Genomic DNA, 21,088 nt, shown 5'->3' on the forward strand with positions numbered 1-21,088 from the left:
AAATTTCTGCTTCACTACACACTTTTTTTCCTATTCTCATCCTCTATGAATTTCAAAATTAGAGAATTACATTCTTCTTGTCCAAACTTTTAAAAATAAGATTTTACATCTTAAATATTTTAACATATCTTTTATGGTCAGTAAGGAGTACAGTCGTCTTCTACACTTGTTTAAGGAAGCAATTTCTTTCCATTTTGTGAAGTTAAAAAAAAAATTCTTGGTAAGTGCTTATGCGTTTTGAGGAAACTGAAACTGACTGAAACTTTCATTATGAAAGCCTTTATATCACAGGAAAACAAATCACACTCCTTTTGGTGTTGTGTACCAGGTGTACAGGACATTTGGCAAGTGAGATCTTTTTCTTTTCTTCATTAAAAAAATTATAGACTGAACGGAACTTGCAAAAATTTACATTTGCCCTGTCTGCTAACTACACATATAGATGAGCAAAGTCTAGTTTGTATTTGAGCAAGATAGCAAAAATCTTTTTGTTTTATATGGTTTTATTAAAATTTTCATAGAAATTCAGAAGCCTATTTGAAACTCTGTTCTGGAAACCAAATTACCTAAGAGCTGGGGGGCAATATTTTGCTGCCACATTCACTTGGTAAAATGTGACAGAATCATTACTTCACTGTGAGGAGTCAACAGATGTTATCAAAATAACTCTTTTTTCTCCCATTGGGCATTTTAGTTGCAATCTATGAATCTGGAAATGTAATTTCACTCAGTTTTGTAGAGCAATCAAGAAACTGAATGAATAGATAAAACATTTTTGTTCTTGTGGTGTACCCAAACTAATTCAGTGGTAGCTATTTTTATTTGAACATTGCTATCTTTTGGGAAGACAATTTGTGTTTTTCATTTAGGAAACAGAAAAATATGATTGACTTAGAAATACTTGCTTGTCTCACTGCAGACATTTGAGATTCCATCTCCATATGTAGCTTTCACAGCTCCTTCTCCACCATACCCAAATCCAAATATTTTTAATTGAGATATAACTGATGTATAACATTACATTAGTTTCAGGTGTATAACATAGTGATTTGATATTGTATACCTTGGAGAATAATCACTGTAATGAGTCTAGGTAACAGCTGTCACCATGCATAGTTACAAATTTTTTTTTCTTGTGTTGAGAACTTTTAAATTCTAATCTCTTAACAACTTTTAAATAAGCAACACTGTATTATTGAATGCTTCTGCACACTAAGCGGAGATGTCGGCACAGCCGTTTCACACTGGGCACTCTGGTTTGAAGTGTTGGGTGCAAAGCCTCTGCACTCGACACCTTATGAGGGAGTGAAACAAGACTAAGCACAAAGGGAAAAAAAAGGAGGCAGAGAAAAGATGGCTGGGTAGAAAGACGTTAGTTACCTCACCCTCTCTCACAAAAACACCAGAATCACAACTAACTGCTGAACAACCATCAACAGAAAAATACTGGAACCTACCAAAAAGGATACCCTACATCCAAATATAAAGGAAAAGCCACAACAAGATGGTAGGAGGGGCACAGTAGTGGTAAAATCAAATCCCATACCCATCGGGTGGGCAACCCACAAACTGGAAAATAATTATATTGCAGAGGTTCTCCCAAAGGAGTAAAAGTTATGAGCCCCATGTCAGGCTCCCCAGCCTAGGGGTCTGTCATTGGTAGGAGGAGCCCTCTGAGCATCTGGCTCTGAAGGTCAGCGGGGTTTGATCACAGTAATTCCACAGGACTTGGGGAAACAGAACCTCCACTCTTGGAGGGCATACACAAGGTCTTGTATGCACCAGGTCCCAGGGAAAAAGCAGTGACCTCATAAGAGCCTGGACCAGACCAACCTGCTGGTATTGGAGGGTCTCCTGCGCAGGCTGGGGGTGGTTGTGGCCCACTGCAGGGACAAAGACACTGGTGGCAGTAGTTCTGGGGCGTACTCATTGGCATGAGCCCTGCTGGAGGCTGCCATTTTCTCACCAAGACCTGGCCCCACCTAACTGCCTATAGGCTCCAGTGCTGGGATGCCTCGTGCCAAACAACAAGCAGGATGGGAGCATAACCCCACCTATCAGTGAACAGGTTGCCTAAAGTCTTCCTGAGCCCACAGCTTCCCACTAAACACACCCCTTGACATGGCCCTGCCCAACATAGGGACAAGACCCAGTTCCACCCACCAGTGGGCAGGAACCAGGCCCTCCCATCAGGAAGCTGGCACAAGTCCCTTAGACCAGCATCATCCACCAGGGGGCAGACAGCAGAAGCAAGAAGAATGACAACCCTGCAGCCTGTGGAACAGAAACCACAATCACAGAAAGTTAGACAAAATGAGATGGCAGAGGAATATATCCCAGAGCAAGGAACAAGATAAAACCCCAGAAGAACAAGTAAGTGAAGTGGAGATAGGCAATCTACTCAAAAAAGAATTCAGAGTAATGACAGTAAATATGATCTAAAATCTTGGAAAAAGAATGGAGGCACAGACTGGGAAGATACAAGAAATGGTTAACAATGAGCTAGAAAATCTAAAGAACAGACTAACAGAGATGAACAGTAAAATAACTGGAATGAAAAATACACTAGAAGGAATCAATAGCAGAATAAATGTAGCAGAAGAACGGATAAGTTACCTGGAAGACAGAATGGTGGAAATCACTGCCAGGGAACAGAATAAAGAAAAAAGAATGAAAAGAAATGAGGAGAGTCTAAGAGACCTCTGGGACAACATTAAATGCATCTCATTATAGCAGTCCCAGAGGAGAAGAGAGAGAGAAAGGACCTGAGAAAATATTTGAAGATATAATAGCTGAAAAATTCCCTAACGTGGGAAAGGAAACAGTCACCCAAGTCAGGAAGCGCAGACTCTCAGGCAGGATGAACCCAAGGAGAAACATACTGAGACACATAGTAGTCAAATTGATAAAAATAAAAGACAGAGGAAATATAAAAAGCAACAAGGGAAAAGCAACAAATAAAATGCAAGGGAATTTGCATAAGGTTATCAGCTGATTTTTCAGCAGAAACTCTACAGGCCAGAAAGGAGTGGCATGATATATTTAAAGTGAAAGGGAAGAACCTGCAACCAAGAATACTCCACCCAGCAGGGCTCTCATTCAGATTTGACAGAGAAATCAAAAGCTTTACAGACAAGCCAAAGCTAAGAGAATTCAGCACTACCAGACGAGCTTTGCAATAAATGCTAAAGGAATTTTCTAGGTGGAAAAGAAAAGGCCACAACAAGAAACAAGAAATATATGAATGGAAAAGCTCACCAGTAAAGGCAAATATATAGTAAAGGTAGGAAATAATCTGCACACAAATATATCAAAACTGGCAATTGTGAGAAGATAGTACAAATGCAGGATATTGGGAATGCATTTGAAATTAAAAGACTGGCAACTTAGAACAATCTTGTTTATATATACACTGCTATATCAAAACCTCATGGCAACCCTAAACTGAAGATCTGCAGTAGATACACGCACAAAAAGAATAAGGGATCCAAACACAACAGTAAAGTTAGTTATCAAATCACAAGAGAAGAGAACAAAAGAGGAAGGGAAGAAAAAGACCAAAAAACCCCAAAACAATTAAGAAAATGGCAATAAAAACATATATATTGATAATTACCTTAAATGTAAATGGATTAAATCCTCCAACCAAAAGATAGAGACTGGCTGATTGGATAGAAAAACAAGACCTATATATATGCAGTCTACAAGAGACCCACTTCAGATCTAAAGACACATACAGATGGAAGTGAGGAGATGGAAAAAGTTATTCCATGAAAATGGAAATCAAAAAAAAGCTGGAGTGGCAATACTCATATCAGACAAAATAGACTTTATAATAAAGACTGTTATAAGAGACAAAGAAGGACAGTACACAATGATCAAGGGATAAATCTAAGAAGATATAACAATTGTAAATATATATGCACCCAACACAGGAACATCTCAATATATAAGACAAATGTTAACAGATATAAGAGGAGAAATTGATAGTAACACAATAATAGTGGGGGACATTAACACCCCACTTACACCAATGAACAGATCATCCAGACAGAAAATCAATAAGGAAATACAGGCCTTAAATGATACATTAGATCCTATGGACTTAATTGATATCTATATATCATTCTATCTGAAAACAGCAGAATACACACTGTTTTCATGTGCACATGGAGTATTCCCAGGATAGATCACATCTTGGGCCACAAAGTAAGCCTCAGTAAATTTAAGAAAATTTAAATCATATCAAGCATCTTTTTTGACCACAGTGCTGAGATTAGAAATCAACTATAAGAAACAAACTGTAAAATACTGTATTATTTACTACAGTCACCATGATGTACATTAAATCCTCATGATGTATTTATTTTGTAAGTGGAAGTTTGTACCTTTTGACCCCCTTCAGCCAATTTGCTCATCCCCCACCCCAATGTGTGGCAACCACCAATCTGTTCTCTGTATCTATGAGCTTGTTTTTTGTTTTGTTTTGTTTTTTAGATTCTACATGTAAGTAAGATCATATGGTATTTGTTTTTCTCTGTCTGACTTATTTCATTTAGCATAATGAAATATATGAGCCTTGAGGCTCATCCATGTTCTTGCAAATGCCAAGATTTTATTCTTTTTATGACTGAATAATATTTCATTTTATATATATATACATATATCACATTTTTGGTCAGGATGATGGATGATTGTTTCCATATCTTGGCTGCTGTAAATACTGCTGCAATGACCATGGAGGTATACGTATCTTTTTAAGTTAGTGTTTTCATTTCCTTTGGGTATATACCCAGAAGTCGAATTGCTGGATCATATGGTAGTTATATTCTTAAATTTTTTGAGGAACATGCATGCTGTATTCCATAGTGGCTAACCCAATTTACATTCCAACCAACACTGCATGAGGGTTTCCTTTTCTCTACATCCTCACCAACACGTTATTTCTTATCTTTTTGAGAATAGCCATTCTGACAGGTGTGAGGTAATATCTCATTGTGGTTTTGATTTGAATTTTCCCAATGATTTGTGACGTTGAGCATCTTATCATATACCTGTTGGCTATTTGGATGTCTTCTTTGGAAAAATGTCTATTCAAATCTTCTGCCCACTTTTTTTTTTTTTTTTTTTTTTTTGCGGTACGCGGGCCTCTCACTGCTGTGGCCTCTCCCGTTGCGGAGCACAGGCTCTGGACGCGCAGGCTCAGCGGCCATGGCTCACGGGCCCAGCCGCTCCGCGGCATGCGGGATCCTCCCGGACCGGGGCACGAACCCGTGTCCCCTGCATCGGCAGGCGGACCCTCAACCACTGCGCCACCAGGGAAGCCCCTGCCCACTTTTTAATTGGATTTTTTTTTGTTTTGCTCTTAAGTTGTATGACATCTTTGTATATTTTGGATATTAACCCCTTATCAGATGTATGATTTGCAAATATATTTTCCCATTCACTAGGTTGTCTTTTCATTTTGTTGCTAGTTTCCTTTGCTGTGAAATAGCTTTTACATTTGATGTTTTGCTACTTGTTGATTTTTGCTTTAGTTGCCTTTGCTTTTGGTGTCAGATTCAAAAAATCATCACCAAGATTAAAGTCAAGGAGTTTACTGCCTATATTTTCTTCTAGGAGTTTTATGGTTTCAGGTCTTACATTCAACTCTTTAATCCATTTTGAGTTAATTTTTATGTGTTGTGTAAGATAGTGGTCCAGTTTCACTCTTTTACATGTAGCTGTTCAGTTTTCCCAACACAATTTATTGAAGAGACTATCCTTTCTAGATTGTATATTTTTGGCTCCTTTGTTATATGTTAATTGACCATATATGCATGGTTTATTTCTAGGTCCAAATTATTTTTGGCATGTTGTACAATATGCTATGTTTTGGTTACTTACATATCTAATCTAGTTGTATACGTTCTTCCATCTGTCACTAGGAACAGTCATTTAGCCTTGTTGTTCAGTGATGTCTGGGTCATGCTGGTGTTAGTATTGTCGTCATTCTGATTTTTATTATCTGAGCTCTTAGAAAAGATCACAATATTGACAATATGAAAAATTAGTGCTATCTTGACACAAAGCACAACAGTTAATCCACAGACTAAGTCAAAGATGTACTGTTCACATTAATGATTTCAATACCCTTAGGTTGCACACTTAAGTCACATCACTCAGAGTGAACATCAGTAGTCAGAGTTAAAAACAGCAACAGCAACTGCAGATAATCTATGCTATATTCACTTGACACCAAAACAATGTTGCTTTTAGTTCCTGGGTATTTTTTTTTAAGCTTCTGTATGAATTTTGTTTTGTGCTTCCAAACTTCCAAGCCAGTTTCTAAAAATCAGAAAATTTCCCATCCTGTTAATGGATGCCCCGGTATATAAGGCTTTCCTGACAACACTTGGAACAGTGCCAGGCCAACAGTCATGGTTAGTTACCCTAGGCCACTTTAGGTCCAAATGGCAGTACTGTGGTTGCACCTGAGCCTGGGCTCAGAGGAAACCTTCCAATACAACTAGTTTCTTTTAGTCAGCTGCCGTAGGCTGTATTCATCCCCTCTATTCTGGGGCCTGTAGGTCTACCCCGAAAGCCCTGGGCTGGTATGCCAGCTGACTGCCTGTTCTGTGCCCAAATTATCTCCTTGGGGCCCTGTACCCAGTCAAGGAAACCCTGGGCTGCTGATGGGCCTGGACTCCATGTGCGAGACGCCCTTGTGATGCTGAATGCATTTGGGGGCATAAAGAGTTTGAGAGGCAAGGTGATCCCAAGGAATCCAAGTTTGCTTTATATCCTCATTTTATTTATTTTGAATATCACTGACTTATGTTAACAGTATATGGCCTGGAAAAACCTCAAATTATGGAATTTATCCTGGCCTTATTTGTAACCAGTATCTTATTGTCTTTTGTTAATATTTCATGGATATTTTCAAAGAATGTGTAATCTGTTTTTACAGCATTACATACAAAGATATAACATATGTACATAATTAAATATAATTAAATATATATGTGGTTGTGTGTATGACTTACTTGTTTGCATATTCTAGAATCTAAATCCTCATATATTTTTGTTAACTTGTCTACTTGGTATATAAAATTTATACATCAAGTTTATTTAATCTTATATTATAATTTTTCTTTTAATAATTTTTATATAATCTTAACCCCAGAAGTTAACCACTACTAATATTATATATTATTATTGATTTTTCAGGTGTTATTATCAACCTTTTAAATCTATGACAAGCCAACAGTAAAAAAATTTCCACTCGCATTTCTTTAATTTCATGAGGCTTCCCAATTATCTTATGGTTGTAGGAAATTTATAATTATTCTGCATATTTTTCTTTCATTACCCTTGACAATCACTTCTAGTGATATTTTTGACCTTTTCTAACACACATACATTTTTATATGTATATGTTTAATTGTTAAACATGCATAACATAAAATTTACCATTTTAACCATTATTAAATGTATGAATCAGTGACATTAAATATATTGGTGTACACTGTTGTAAACCCACCATCCATCTCCAGAACTCTTTCATCTTGCAGAACTGGAACTCTATATTCATTAAACGATAATCCCCCATTCCTCTCTTCCTCAGCCCCTGGAGGCCACCATTCTACTTTCTGTTTCTATGAATTTGACCACTTTCACATACCTTATAGAAGTGGAATTATACATTATTTGTCCTTTTATTTATGGTTTGTTTCATTTAACATAATGTCTTCAAAGTTCACCCATGTTGTAGCATGTCAAAATTTCATTCGATTTTAAGACCATATAATATTCGGTTGCATGTATATATCACATTTGGTTTATCCATTGATCTGTTGATGGATACCTGGCTTACTTCCGCATTTTGACTATTGTGGATAATGATGCTGTGAATGTGGGTGTACAAATATCTGTTTGAGTCCATGCTTTCAATACTTTGAGTATATACCTAAATGTAGAATTGCTGGATAATATAGTAATCCTATATTTAACTTTCTGAGGAACCACCAAACTCTTTTTCATAGAGGCTGAATCATTTTACATTCTCATCAATGAGTTTTCTAATTTCTCCATATCCTCACCAACTTTTCTTTTTATAGTAACCAACCTAATGAGTGTAAAGTGATAACTCATTGTGGTTTTGATCTCTCTATGGGTATATCAGGATCTGTGGATCAAAAATTGCCAGTTTAATTTTTAAGAATATCATCATTTTGTTGAACGTTGTTATCGGAAGATCTGTTGTATTTTATTATCTTTTTTTTTTTTTTTTTTTTTTGCGGTACACGGGCCTCTCCCGTTGCGGAGCACATGGATCACGGGCCCAGCCACTCCGTGGCATATGGGATCTTCCCGGACCGGGGCACGAACCCGTGTCCCCTGCATTGGCAGACGGACTCTCAACCACTGCGCCACCAGGGAAGCCCGATCTGTTGTATTTTAAATTGCTACTTTTTATTATAGGAAACCTGATTTTTTGTGTGTACATTTTATCAATGGACTATCATCATTTTCAAAAGGCTTTTAGTTGATTTTTTTAGGGGGTTGATATTTTTTAAATGATATGAACTGAAGTTAATAATTTTGCCACACCTTTTTAATAATAATTTTCCTTTCTTTCCTCTTCTTCAGTTAATTTCACCTTATCTCTCTCTCATTTCATAATTGTATTGGGTAATCCATTCAGAATAACAGGAAATCATCATGAAAGAGGCTATCATTACTTCTTAGGAATACTTCTAATATTGTCTCATGAAAAGGCTGCTCCTTTTGATTCAATGTTTATCTTGTTGAGAAAATATTTCTCTCTCCCAATTTTATTTAAAATCAGGAATGTATTTTGGGCTTTATTAGATATGTGTAAGGCATCTATTGAACTGATTATATTGTCTTATATTGCCTTTGAAGATTTTCTAATACTAAACCATCTTGTCTTCTAGTCTGAAGTTCTCTAGACTATTAGGTAATGAATATCGCTAGGAAGGAAAGTGTTTTTTTTGAAGTACAGTCAATTTACAATGTATTAGTTTCACGTTTACAGCATAGTGATTCAAAGTTTTTATAGATTATAGTCCATTTAATGTTATTAGGATATTGGCTCTATTCCCTGTGCTGCACAAATATAACCTTGTAGCTTATTTTCTACATAGAAGTTTATACCTTTTAATCCCTTTCCACTCCCCCCTTCCCACTGTCCACTGGTAATCACTTGTTTGGTGTTCCACAGCTAGTTCTCCCTTCAATGGATGGCCTAGGGAATAATGACCTCATCCATTCTTTCATGAAAATACACTATTAGTCTGCTTGGTTGCCATAACAAAATGCTACAGACTGGGTGTCTTAAACAATAGAAATTTATTCTCTCACAGCTGTGGAGGCTGGGAACCCATGATCGAGGTGCTGGCAAATTCGGTTTCTGGTGAGAGCTCTCTTCCTGGCTTGCATATGGCTGCCTTCTTGCTGAGTCCTCTGTGTGTGTGGAGAGAGAAAGCTCTCTGGTGTCTCCTCCTCCTCTTATAAGAACATCAGTTCCATCAGATTAGGACCCCACCCTTATGATCTCAACCCTAATTACCTCCCAAAGGCCTCATCTCCAAATACCATCACACTGGGGTTTAGGGATTCAAATCAGCATATGAATTTGGGGGAACACTATTCAGTCCATAACATTCCATCGTATGGCTCCCCAAATTCATGTCCTCCTTTTATGCAGAATGTGTCCACCCCATCTCAGTAGCTCCAAAAGTCTTAACCCGTTTCAGTATAAATTCCAAATACAACATCTCTTCTAAATATCATCTACATCAGGAATGGGTGAGACTTGAGGTATGATTCATCTTGAGGGAAAATTCTTCGCCATTTATGAACGTGTGAAATCAGACAAGTTATGTGCTTCCAAAAAACAAAGGTGAGACAGGCATAGGATAGACATTCTTGTTCCTAAAGGGAGAAATTGGAAAGAAGAAAGGGGTGACAGATCCCAGTAAATACAAATAAAACCTAGCAAGGCAAATTCAATTCGATTTTAAGGTTGGAAGATAATCCTCTTAGGTTTGATTTTCTGCCCTCTAGGCCCATTGGGTTAGCAGCATAACCCCAGAGCCTGCAGTAGAGGCTACACTACTCCTTCAGCTGTGGATAGAGGCCCCATCCATACTGCTCTTTGGAGTGGCCCTGCCCCTCTCAACCACTGGGCGGGGGAGCTTGGCCCAGCAATGTTTCTGCTGGTGTAATCTCATCCTTATTCCTGAGGTGGTTCACATGCACAGTCTCTTTATCAGATGATTTTTCCATCCACACTTTTGGTATGTTCTCTCTAAAACATGTTTTCCCATTTTTTGCAATATGGATAGACTGAGAATTCTCCAAATCTTTAAGTTCTGGTACCTCCCTGTGTAACGCTTACTTCTTCAATTTATCTCCTTCTCTCACATATTACTATAAGCAGTCAGGAGTACCCAGACTACATCTTCAACATTTCACTTAGAAATCTTCTCAGCTATTATCCAGTTTCATGGCTCACAAGTTCTATCTTCCATAAAACAAGAGGTTACAATTTAGCCAAGTTTTTTGCCACTTTACAGCAGGAGTTGCCTTTTCTTAATCATTTTCCTTTTCTGTCTAAAATCTCACCAGAAACAACTTTCATGTAAATATTTCTACCACCATTCTGTTCATGATTATCTTTTTACTCTCTAAGAAGATGTAGGCTTTCTCTTCTGCTCTCCTCTTTTCTCCCTGAGCCCTCACCAGAGTTGCTTTCACCGTCCATGTTTCTACCAACAGTCTCTTCAGATTAATCTAGGAGTTTTCTAAAATGTGCCTCAAAATTCCTCTAGCCACTACCCATTACGAGTCCCAAAGCCATTTCCACATATTTAGGTATTTATTATAACAACACCCTGCTTCTTGGTACCAAAATCAAAATTCTCCAGAGAAACAGGATCAATAGTATGGAGAGAGAGAGAGAGAGAGATGTTTTAGAAGGAACTGATTGGCTCATGTGATTACGGAGGCTGACAAATCCCAAGATGTGCAGAGTGAGTCAGTAAACTGCAGCTCCAGGAGAGCCAATGGTGCAATTTTTGTGTGAAGGGCAGCAGGCCTGAAGGTCAGGAAAGCTGATGTCTCAGTTTGGGTACCTCAGGCAGGAAGGATCTTCCCATATCCACTGGAGGGTCAGTGTTTTTGTTTTATTAAGGCCTCCAGGATGAGGCCCACCCACGTTAAAGAAAGCTACTGCTTTACTCAGTCTACTGATTTGAATGTTAATCTCATTTGAAAACACCCCATAGAAACACCCAGAATAATATTTGACCAAATATCTGAGGTCATCGTGGCCCTGTCAAACGGATGCATAAAATTAACTGTTACATATATGAACAGTGTTTGCTAGAGAAAGATAACAGGAGTCCCTCTCTATAAAATGTTTTTGGCAGGATATACTTATCCGTATATATAGATTATTCTAAGTAAACCTGGACTTATGGTGGAATAGCTGGCTGGAGAAACTTGGTAATCATGTAAACTGTGTAACTAACAGTGCAAAAGTGAAATGACTATTTATGAGCAATCTTGTGTCTACTTTACACAAAGCTCTCCATCTGTGTTTTCTGTAATCAATCTGAATGTGGCACAGGGTGGAGGATAGGGAAGCTTTGGGAGCTGCCGCTGATGCATGCTGGCTCCTCCAGGGAAAAATCTTTTATTTCTATACCTGATATTTACCCATGAAGTTTGGTATGGGTAAGATCTATGTTTTGGGGAGTTTGATATGACAGTTAAACGCTTGAGTCATAAAGGCTAAGACACTTTGGGGTCATAAAAGGAAGGAGGTGAAAAACCATGAACAATAGTTAAATGACTGGATGATTCCCTGAGGCATCTTTAGAAGGAGGTAGAAGCCTTGAGGCAGATTATTGGGGACTAGTTTAACCAATGGGAAATGGAGATTCCGAGTAATTAACTTAATGAAGGTCACCAAACTGAGAGGAGTTAGTAGAAAATATTCTTTGTTGGCTGGTATAAATAAGTAGTGCTTGTTAAAACTGGACAGTATAAGCGAAAGAAGTGAGACCAGTTTTTCCTACTTAGACTTCCAAGGCCACCTGGGCATATATTACATTCATTTTCAAATAACCCATGTGGTATCACTGATTACCCGGAAGACTATACACATAGCTGAGAATCAATCTGCAGTATATGGCCAGAGAGGCTGATCTCTTCATCTGATTCACTTGTTTTCTAATTACAAATATCACGTAATCTTTGTCTCGAAGATACTGGGAGCCCCAAGCGCATGCACAAAGCTGACTGAAAAAGAAAATGTTGCTCCTACCTTGAACTTGCTTAAAACAAACACATGGGGGAAAAGGGAGAAGTGCTGGGACAGTAGTAGGAGAAGTATTTTGAGCCTCAGCAGTCATCCACACTGTAGCTGGGGAGTTGCTCTTCTGACCGTCAGCTCCTCCAGTGCGGCGAAGTGATAGAGTCACAGTTCATATCAAATAAAAGGAAGCATACCAACGAATTGTGGAGAAAGCAGAACTCGATACGTTATGAATCCGGAAAGGTGAATGCAGATGTCAGCTGAGAATCTACAAGAACAGATGAGGAAAATGTAGATATTAGCACTAGTCAGTCAGAAGTGGGTCAAAGCCAAGCTTAGCCATGCATTCTATAAAATAATTCTAGAGCCATTTTAACAATTTCCTATTGCTGCATATTTGATTAACGAACTTAAGTTTAGAGACTACTGATTTTTAATTTTTAGGAAAAAAATTGTAGTAAGAGAAATTAAATGCCAGATACCCCAGATTTAATTCTCACATACAGGTACAATCCAATACTCTTTGTGATATACATGTTTGAGCCTCGGAAACCCTGTATCAGAACAGAATTGAAGAAATATTTGCAAGTATTAAATATGTGGTCCATGAAAGAACATTACTACCTTCAATCAAGGAAATCACCTTTGGGTGGAAGTTTGAAAACTCAAAAACATCAGTAAAGCGCTAGTAACAGCCCATTTTATATATTAGTTTAGGTTTTCAGATTTTATTATATTCACAGTCTATGTGAATGAAATTTTTAGTTTTGGGGAATATTGTTGGTAATGATACCCCTCCACCTTTTGATTTGGTTAATAAAATCTCTGACATAATTTGAAATGGATGCTTTCCATTCTAGGTAAAAAGTTATTGCTGCAGAGATCTCTCAGTCATCCAAAACACAGATTTCAACTGATTTTCTACACTTCTCTACCTGTGTTCATCATTATTATTGCTATTATAATAAACCAGAGTAAAATAAGGGAGCTATGCTACAGAGGAGAACCTGAAAGTGAGAGGTATATATATTTTAATTCTTATTAAATTAAATAAGTCAAGCAAAAAGTAGTCAGGTTTCATCAGGAATAAGCTAAAACTGTAGGTAAAACAATATGAGTATGGCCCAGGGATACATTTCAAACTAGCTTGGTGTTTTCATGTTTTCTCTGGTTTTACTCATTACTAAAACCATTCATTTTACCACCAGTATCACTTGAAGAGGAGATATGGGTGCCAAGGGTATTGTGGAGGTTTATTCGTCCTCTTAATCCACTGATTCTGTCTAAATAGTCAAATTGTCCATAAGCTTCATGAGAATAAATAACACTGCATTTAAAAAGTAAATAAATAAATAAAATTTTAAGATATAGATCCTCAGACCAGTGGTAAATAACTTTATCAGAACACCCCACTCAACTAGATATAATACCTATGAACCTGCCTGCATAATATTTATTTTCCTAATTATTGCTGATTTGTCCAGTCATTTCTCAGCTAGAAATTTCATGTGTAATTCATACTAATCAGGTTAGGAGACAGGAGGAAGCATCATGGAGTGGGGAGAAAATTATATTTAGCCTCAGAAAACCTGCTTTCAACTCCTAAATCTTACATATCTTGCTAACTATGATATCTTGAGCAAGGGATTTAATCTTTATGTTCTTAAAATTATTCTCTATAACTCTACAAAATGTGAGATAATAGCTTTCCAATGTATCATAAACTTTTGGGTACACCAAATTAATAAATGAAATCACCATATTATCTGTAATCAGTTACACAACTATTTAAACATCATTATTGAGCCCCTTAGTCATAATTTACTGTATTCTTCCAGAGAGGTATTTACCTCTAGTTTTACCTTCCAAGAAGTGATATGAAGAGAAGATCTGAGTATGTTACGAGAGGATGAAAGAAATCTGTAGAAATATATGGAAAAATTAACTGAAATTTTTGACTGCTACTTTATGGTTTTGGTTTAATTTGGCCTGAGGAGTTAGTGATATCATAGAATCAGGGGGCCTATCTGTAAAATTGAGTAAATGTGAAATGAGGATGTGAGGATTTTGTCAACAAAGCAAGGTGGCTGATGGCATTTGTTCTAATATTGAGATGGTACCAGTTTTATTTTATTTTGCTGGAAGGAGACATTTTATGTAGTGAATCACTCTGTTTCTTTGAAGAACATTTTTTGTTCAAATAGTCACTTAATTGTTCAACATTTTTAAATTCCCCCACTTATTTAAAATAAACTTCATCGATGTTATAGGTCTGTGTCGGAAGAAAGCAGCAGTAACAGCAAGTTGTCACTCAGTGTAAGGTGAGTGTAGAACGAGTGATTGATTAACCATTTGGCATCATACCTTTTGATCATTATTGAAGGAGCACTTAAAAATTGTTAGCTTGAAACCAAAACATTTGTTAATAATATTCTTTGTGGTTCCCATTGTAGGTGATTTCATAATGCTAAACAATAAAACTTGATTTCATTATGTCTCAACCTCTCCTCCCTGACCTACACCAAAGGAGTGATTTTTGTGCACCCACACTAACATTTATGACCACATAAGTTTTAGGATTCTTTTTTTTTTTTTTGAGGTTTGGTAAGCAGCACTTATATGTTGATGACATTTTACTGCCACATAATAAGAGGACTGATATTATAAAAATGTCAGATGTGCTTATAGTTATAATATTATCTCAGAAAAAAATTATTGCTAATAAGATAGAGCCTTGGAGTTTTCATTCATTTTGCTGTCTTAAGATCCCAAATAACAACCGAACTTTACACATCAAGGAATGAAGAAAAGAACAAACTAAGCCCAAAGTAAGTGAAAGGAAGGAAATAGTAAAGGTCAGAGGAGATATGAACAAAATGAAGAAGAAAAAAGCAATTTTAAACATCAACAAAAGTAAGCATGTTTTTTGAAAAAAGAAAGAAACCTTTAGCTAGACCATCTAACACAAAAAGAGAGAAGACTAATATAAATAAAACCAGAAATAAGAGGGGAGACATTACAAATGATACTATACAAATAATCTTTTTATAGTTTATAGTTCATGAAAGATTACTGTGAATATTTGTATGCTAAGAAACTGAAGAACCAAAAAGAAATGAATACATTCCTGGAAACATACAACCTGCCAAGATTAAATCATGAAGAAATAGAAAGTGAGCAGATTAAAAACTAGTTAAGGAGATTGAACCAGTAACTAAAACCCTCCCAACAAAGAAAAGCCCAGGACAGATTGGCTTTACTGGTGAATTCTGCCAAACATTTAAAGATGGATTAAAGCCAATATTTCTAAAATTCTTCCAAAAAGTAGAAAAGGAGGTAACACTCATTTTATGAGGCCAGCATTACTCTGATACCAAAATTGATAAGGACACTACAGAAAAAGGAAACTGCAAGCTAATATCTGTGATGAATATAGATGCAAAAATTCTCAACAAACTACTAGCAAAGCAAATTCAACAGCACATGAAAAGGATCATGCACCATGAGAAAGTGACATCATGGGAGTGCAAGGATGGTTCGACATATGAAAATCAGTCAATGTGATACACCCACCACATTAACAAAATGACGAATGAAAATGACAAGATCGTCTCAATAGATACAGAAAAAACGTTTGACAAAATTCAAAATGTTCTTATGATATATTCTTTCCACAAATTAAGAATAGAAGGAATTTACAGCATGATAAAGGCCATATATGAGAAGCTAACAGCTAATATCATAGTCAAACTGAAAACGTTGAAGCATTTCCTCTAACATCAGGGACAAGGTAAGAATGCCCACTGGCACCATATGTATTCAACCTAGTACTGGAAGTATTAGCCAGAGCAATTAGGTGACAAAAGACATCTACATCAGAAAGGAAGAAGTGAAGTTGTTTTTGTTTTCAGATGTCATGTTCTTACACATAAAAAACCCTAAAGATTCCACAAAAAATTATTAGAACTAATAAACAAGATTAATAAAGCTGCTGGCTCCAAGATCATTGTACAATAATCAGTTACATTTCTATATACTAAAAATAAGCTATCTTAAAATGAAGTTCAGAAAACAATCCCATAGATAATTGGATCAAAAAATAAAATACTTACAAATAAACTTAACTAAGAATGTGAAAGACTTGTGTACTGATAACTGCAAGAAAGCAGTGAAAGAAATGGAAAGACATCCTGTGTTCATGGGCTGAAACAATTAATATCGTTAAAATATCCATACCACTCAAAGGTATCTACAAATTCAATGAAACCCCTCTCAAAATTCCAGTGGCATTTTTCACAGAGATATTAAAAAAATTCTAAAATTTATGTGGAACCACAAAGGACCCTCAATAGCCAAAACATTTTGAGAAAGAACAAAGCTGGACGCATCATACATCCTGATTTTAAAATATATTGCACATCTACTGTAATCAAAACAGTATGGTACTGTTATAAAGACAGATAAAGACCAATGGAACAGAATAGAGAGCCCAGGATTCAATCCCCACATAGATGGTCAAATGACCTTTGAAAGGGTACTAAGAATATGCAGTGGGACATGTTGGTGGGAAAACTGGATAGCCACATGCAAAAGAATGAAATTGAACCCTTACATCATACACAAAAATCAACTCAAAGTGGATTAAAAGTGACCCCAAAGTGTAAAACTCCTAGAAGAAAACATAGGGGGAAAACTTCATATCATTGGTCTTCACAATGAATTTTTGGGTTGATATCAAAAGTACAGGCAACAAAAGCAAAAAATAGACAAGTGGGGCTCCATCAAACTAAAAAGGCTTCCGCACAGCAAGGGAAACATTTAATAGAGTGAAAGAGCAACCTATGGAATGGGATAAAATATTTTTAAACCATGTATCAGAAAAAGGGTTAATAACCAAAACACATAAGGTACTCCTACCATTGATACAAAAAAGAAAATAAAACCTGATTTTAAAATGGGCTAAAGACTTGAATAGATGCTTCTCCCAAAATACCATACTTAGGGCCAACAGATATAGGAAAAGATAGCTCAGATCACTAATCATCAGGGAAATTCAAATCAAAACCATATGAGGTATCACCTGTTAGAATGGCTATTATAAAAAAAAAAAACCCACAAAAGTCAACAAGTGTTGGCAAGGATGTGGAGAAATTGGAATCATTGTACAATGTTGATGGGAATGCAAGATATTGTGGCCACTGTGCAAAACTGTTGGAGATTCCTCAAAAAATTAAAAATAGAACTACTGTATGACCCAGCAATCCTACTTCTGGATATTTTTCCGGAAGAATTGAAATCAGGATCTCAAAGCGGTATTAGCATTTTCGTGTTCATTGCAGCACCACTTACAATAGCCAAGATGTGAATACAAGCTAAATGTCCATCATTGGATGAATGGATAAAGAAAATGTGGTATATACATATAATGGAATGTCGTTCAGCCATTAAAAAGAAGGAAATCCTGCATTTATGACAACATAGATGAACCTTGAGGACATTATGCTGAGTGAAATAAGCCAGTCACAGAAGGACAAATAACTGCATGATTCCACTTAAGCTATCTCAAATAGTGAAGCTCGTAGAACTGAGAGTAGAATGGTTGTTGCTTCAGGCTGGGATGACAGTAAAGTGGGATGTTGCTAATCAATGAGAATGAAGTCTCAATTGTGCAAAATCTAGAGATCTGCTGTACAACGTTGTCCCTATTGTTAAAAATGTATGCTTAAATTTTTGTTAAGAGAGTAGATCTCATTTAAGTGTTCTTAAGCACAGTAGAATAAAATTTTTAAACCTTGAGGAAGTTTTGCTTCACAAAAGACACCCTTATGAAAGGGAAAAGGGAAGCCACAATGTGGGAGAAGATGTCTGTAATACATATTTCCAATAAAGAACTCATACTCAGAATATATACAGAATGCCTGTAAACCAGTAACAAAACACGGGAAAGCCTAATAGGCAAAATATTTGAAAAGACGCTTCACAAAAGATGATATCAAAGGAGCTCAAAACATGAAAAATTGCTCAACATCACTAATCATCAGAAAGAGACAAATTAAAATAAAAACGAGTGTCCCCTACACACCTATAAGAGTGGCTAAAATTAAAAGAACAGGCAACCTCAAGTGTTGGTTAGAATATCAAGCAACAAGGACTCTCACACACTGCAGGCAGGAGCATATATTTTATCACTTTAATACTTTTATTACAGTTCAGCAGTTTAGCATCTTCTAAAGTTATCAGGTTTCAGTTGTTTACAATTTTCATTTTTAAAACTATCATGCTTACATTTTATATTTACTTTATATTATAACTAAACTTTTATTTCCTAGAATTTTGCAAAGGAGATTTTCCATAAATTTTGAGTCTAATTACCTAAAATATTTTTTTCCTTTTCCATTTAATTTGAATCTGCTTGTCTTTACTTCTGTTTTTATACTTTTAACTTTAAATCTTATTCTTTTCTTTTCAAATATCAATAATCTGTATATAGGTAAGCTTCTGTATATTTAACATAAATTCACTATTTTTTATATAAAAGGGTAGGAAAAATTGAGAAAAAGATTCTGAAATTCATATGAAAGGAAAGTAGGGATAACCAGGTAAACTTTAGAACTAACAATTAGTTAAAATTTAGATCTTTTTATTTTCAGAAAGCATCTTTCTGATTTTTAATGATTATCAAGTATTTATTAAAATATCTAAAATACCTTGGTAGGTATATGAATTAAAGATAAATTTCTCATAATCACAATACCCAAAGAAAAGTTCCATTAACAATATAGATGTATATATTCTTAAAAATTTTTTCTAAAGAATAAACATAGGGCTTCCCTGGTGGCGCAGTGGTTGAGAGTCCACCTGCCGATGCAGGGGACACGGGTTCGTGCCCTGGTCTGGGAAGATCCCACATGCCACGGAGCGGCTGGGCTCGTGAGCCATGGCCGCTGAGCCTGCGCGTCCAGAGCCTGTGCTCCGCAACGCGAGAGGCCACAACAGTGAGAGGCCCGCGTACCGCGCAAAAAAAAAAAAAGAAAAATAACATTTAAAAAATCCATTATTATGAATATGTAAACTACTTCCAGTTTTTCTGTATTATGAACACCCTGTAATAAACATCCTTATATTATTATATAAATTATAATAGTCTAAATAATAAACTAAAGGCTATATAAATTATAACCTCAGGGTAAATCCCTAGAAGAGAGCTTGATCAAAGCATAAATATAATATTTACACTCTTGCTTTTTGATATCTACTGCCAAATTACCTGATTGTAATGATGACCACCAATCCATTTGTGTCAGGTTGTAACCTTCATAAGTTATTTTTAGTCATTTGTACATTTGAGTGATGTGCTTTCTAGTTTATCTTAAATTTTACTTTTTCACTATTGTACTGAATTTTCTTTATTTTCCACTGTGTCACTTAGTAATAAGCTGTTTCTTAAATGAGTATGTAATAGAAAGAAAAATACGTAATATAAAAGTAAGGGATTAGAGGCATTTTTGAGACTTCCTTTAGTATGAGGAATGCTTAGTGTACGTTTACCTTTTCCCATGTCTCTCGCTCCACTGATTTTTTTTATGTAAGTTGGGAGTTTAGACCTAGCCTAATGTTAATAAATTCCTGTTTTTTAAACATTATTTTCTTGGTTCCAAAAACACTTTATCATTTTCAGTTTTGTGCTGAGGTTTACAACAAACATTTGACTCTATTTTATGCTTAACTGTTTTAATCATTCATAATTCTGATGGATTATTTTCGATTTTAATGACAATAAGATTCTTTTTAGTCCGGAGAGCTTGGGATACCCAAATCTTGCCTTGACTCTCCTCTCTTGATTTATTCAATAAATTGCACGTGCTTGTGAGTAGGTGAATCATTCTGTTTCTTATTATAGCAGTACAAGTAATAAACGTTCATTTAAAAATATTCAAAAGAATAAAAAAATTATCATCATTAATCTTAGCACCTAGGATGATCATTTTAAAATATTTCAATATATATAGATGTATATATGGTGTATATGTTGGTGTTTTATCTTTTATAAAATGTGATTGTACTTAGAAACATCACAATTTTTCGTTTTTATTCTAAACTAAAATCCGTTTATATACTTAGAATGGAAATTTAAAGGCACTTTGCTTTATTGACCTAGTTACCAAAAATAGATAAACACTTAGGATATTTTAGGAAGCCACTCTAGTAGAAGACTAAGAATATTTGCAGTTGAAGGTAACATGATTTTTCTTTCTGGAATCAATTTTTATTTTCTTCATCCTTTCTCTTCAGTTTTCCATGCCTTTTAAATAAATTCTTGTGTTAGAAATATGTGGGCTCCAAAAGAAATAATAAATAACGGGTATTTTGTGGTGTGCTTTGTCTTGTTTTCCCTCACAGTAACAGTCTCTAACAATCTTGGCCTGAAGAGAGGATGGTACCAAATAAATCACCAGAAACTGGCCTAAACCAAGAAGGAAAAAACATATTTCTCGCTCGCCTCTGTTGTCACTGCTGAGGGTTAAATTATGAAATAATAAATCATCTGCCCCTGAATCACCTGAATTATGTCTGGTGTTTTCTCTGTATTTTCAGTTCCAACTTCCAACCTATCTACTCTAACTTGAATCCAGAAAAGGCTCTGAATCAGGTAAAAGCAGCCAAAGACCCTCACCCCATAAAGCCCTGAGGGCCTGCCAGTTGTGCCTCATGACCCCAGGGTAGAGAGCATCCCTTTTCCTTTCTGCTCTTTAGGTTGAC

At 36.1% G+C, this 21,088-nt stretch overlaps 1 protein-coding gene across 3 annotated transcripts in view; it reads left to right on the forward strand.

Moving 5' to 3' along the window:
- Window positions 1-20,849, forward strand: part of LOC115840615 (disintegrin and metalloproteinase domain-containing protein 5-like) — a 132,001-nt gene extending 111,152 nt beyond the window's left edge. For 2 of the 3 annotated variants that reach the window (XM_070044614.1, XM_030833848.2), the window contains 3 exons: window positions 13,189-13,348; window positions 14,599-14,649; window positions 20,729-20,849. In XM_070044614.1, coding sequence (XP_069900715.1) covers window positions 13,189-13,348; window positions 14,599-14,649; window positions 20,729-20,741 — 224 coding nt within the window. In that variant the 3' untranslated portion in view covers window positions 20,742-20,849. The remainder of the gene's footprint in view (window positions 1-13,188; window positions 13,349-14,598; window positions 14,650-20,728) is intronic. The other variant, XM_060291482.1, reaches the window with a different exon arrangement.
- Window positions 20,850-21,088: the final 239 nt, after the last annotated feature.

This window comes from Globicephala melas, chromosome 21 (genome assembly GCF_963455315.2).
Source record: "Globicephala melas chromosome 21, mGloMel1.2, whole genome shotgun sequence".
NCBI lineage: Eukaryota > Metazoa > Chordata > Mammalia > Artiodactyla > Delphinidae > Globicephala > Globicephala melas.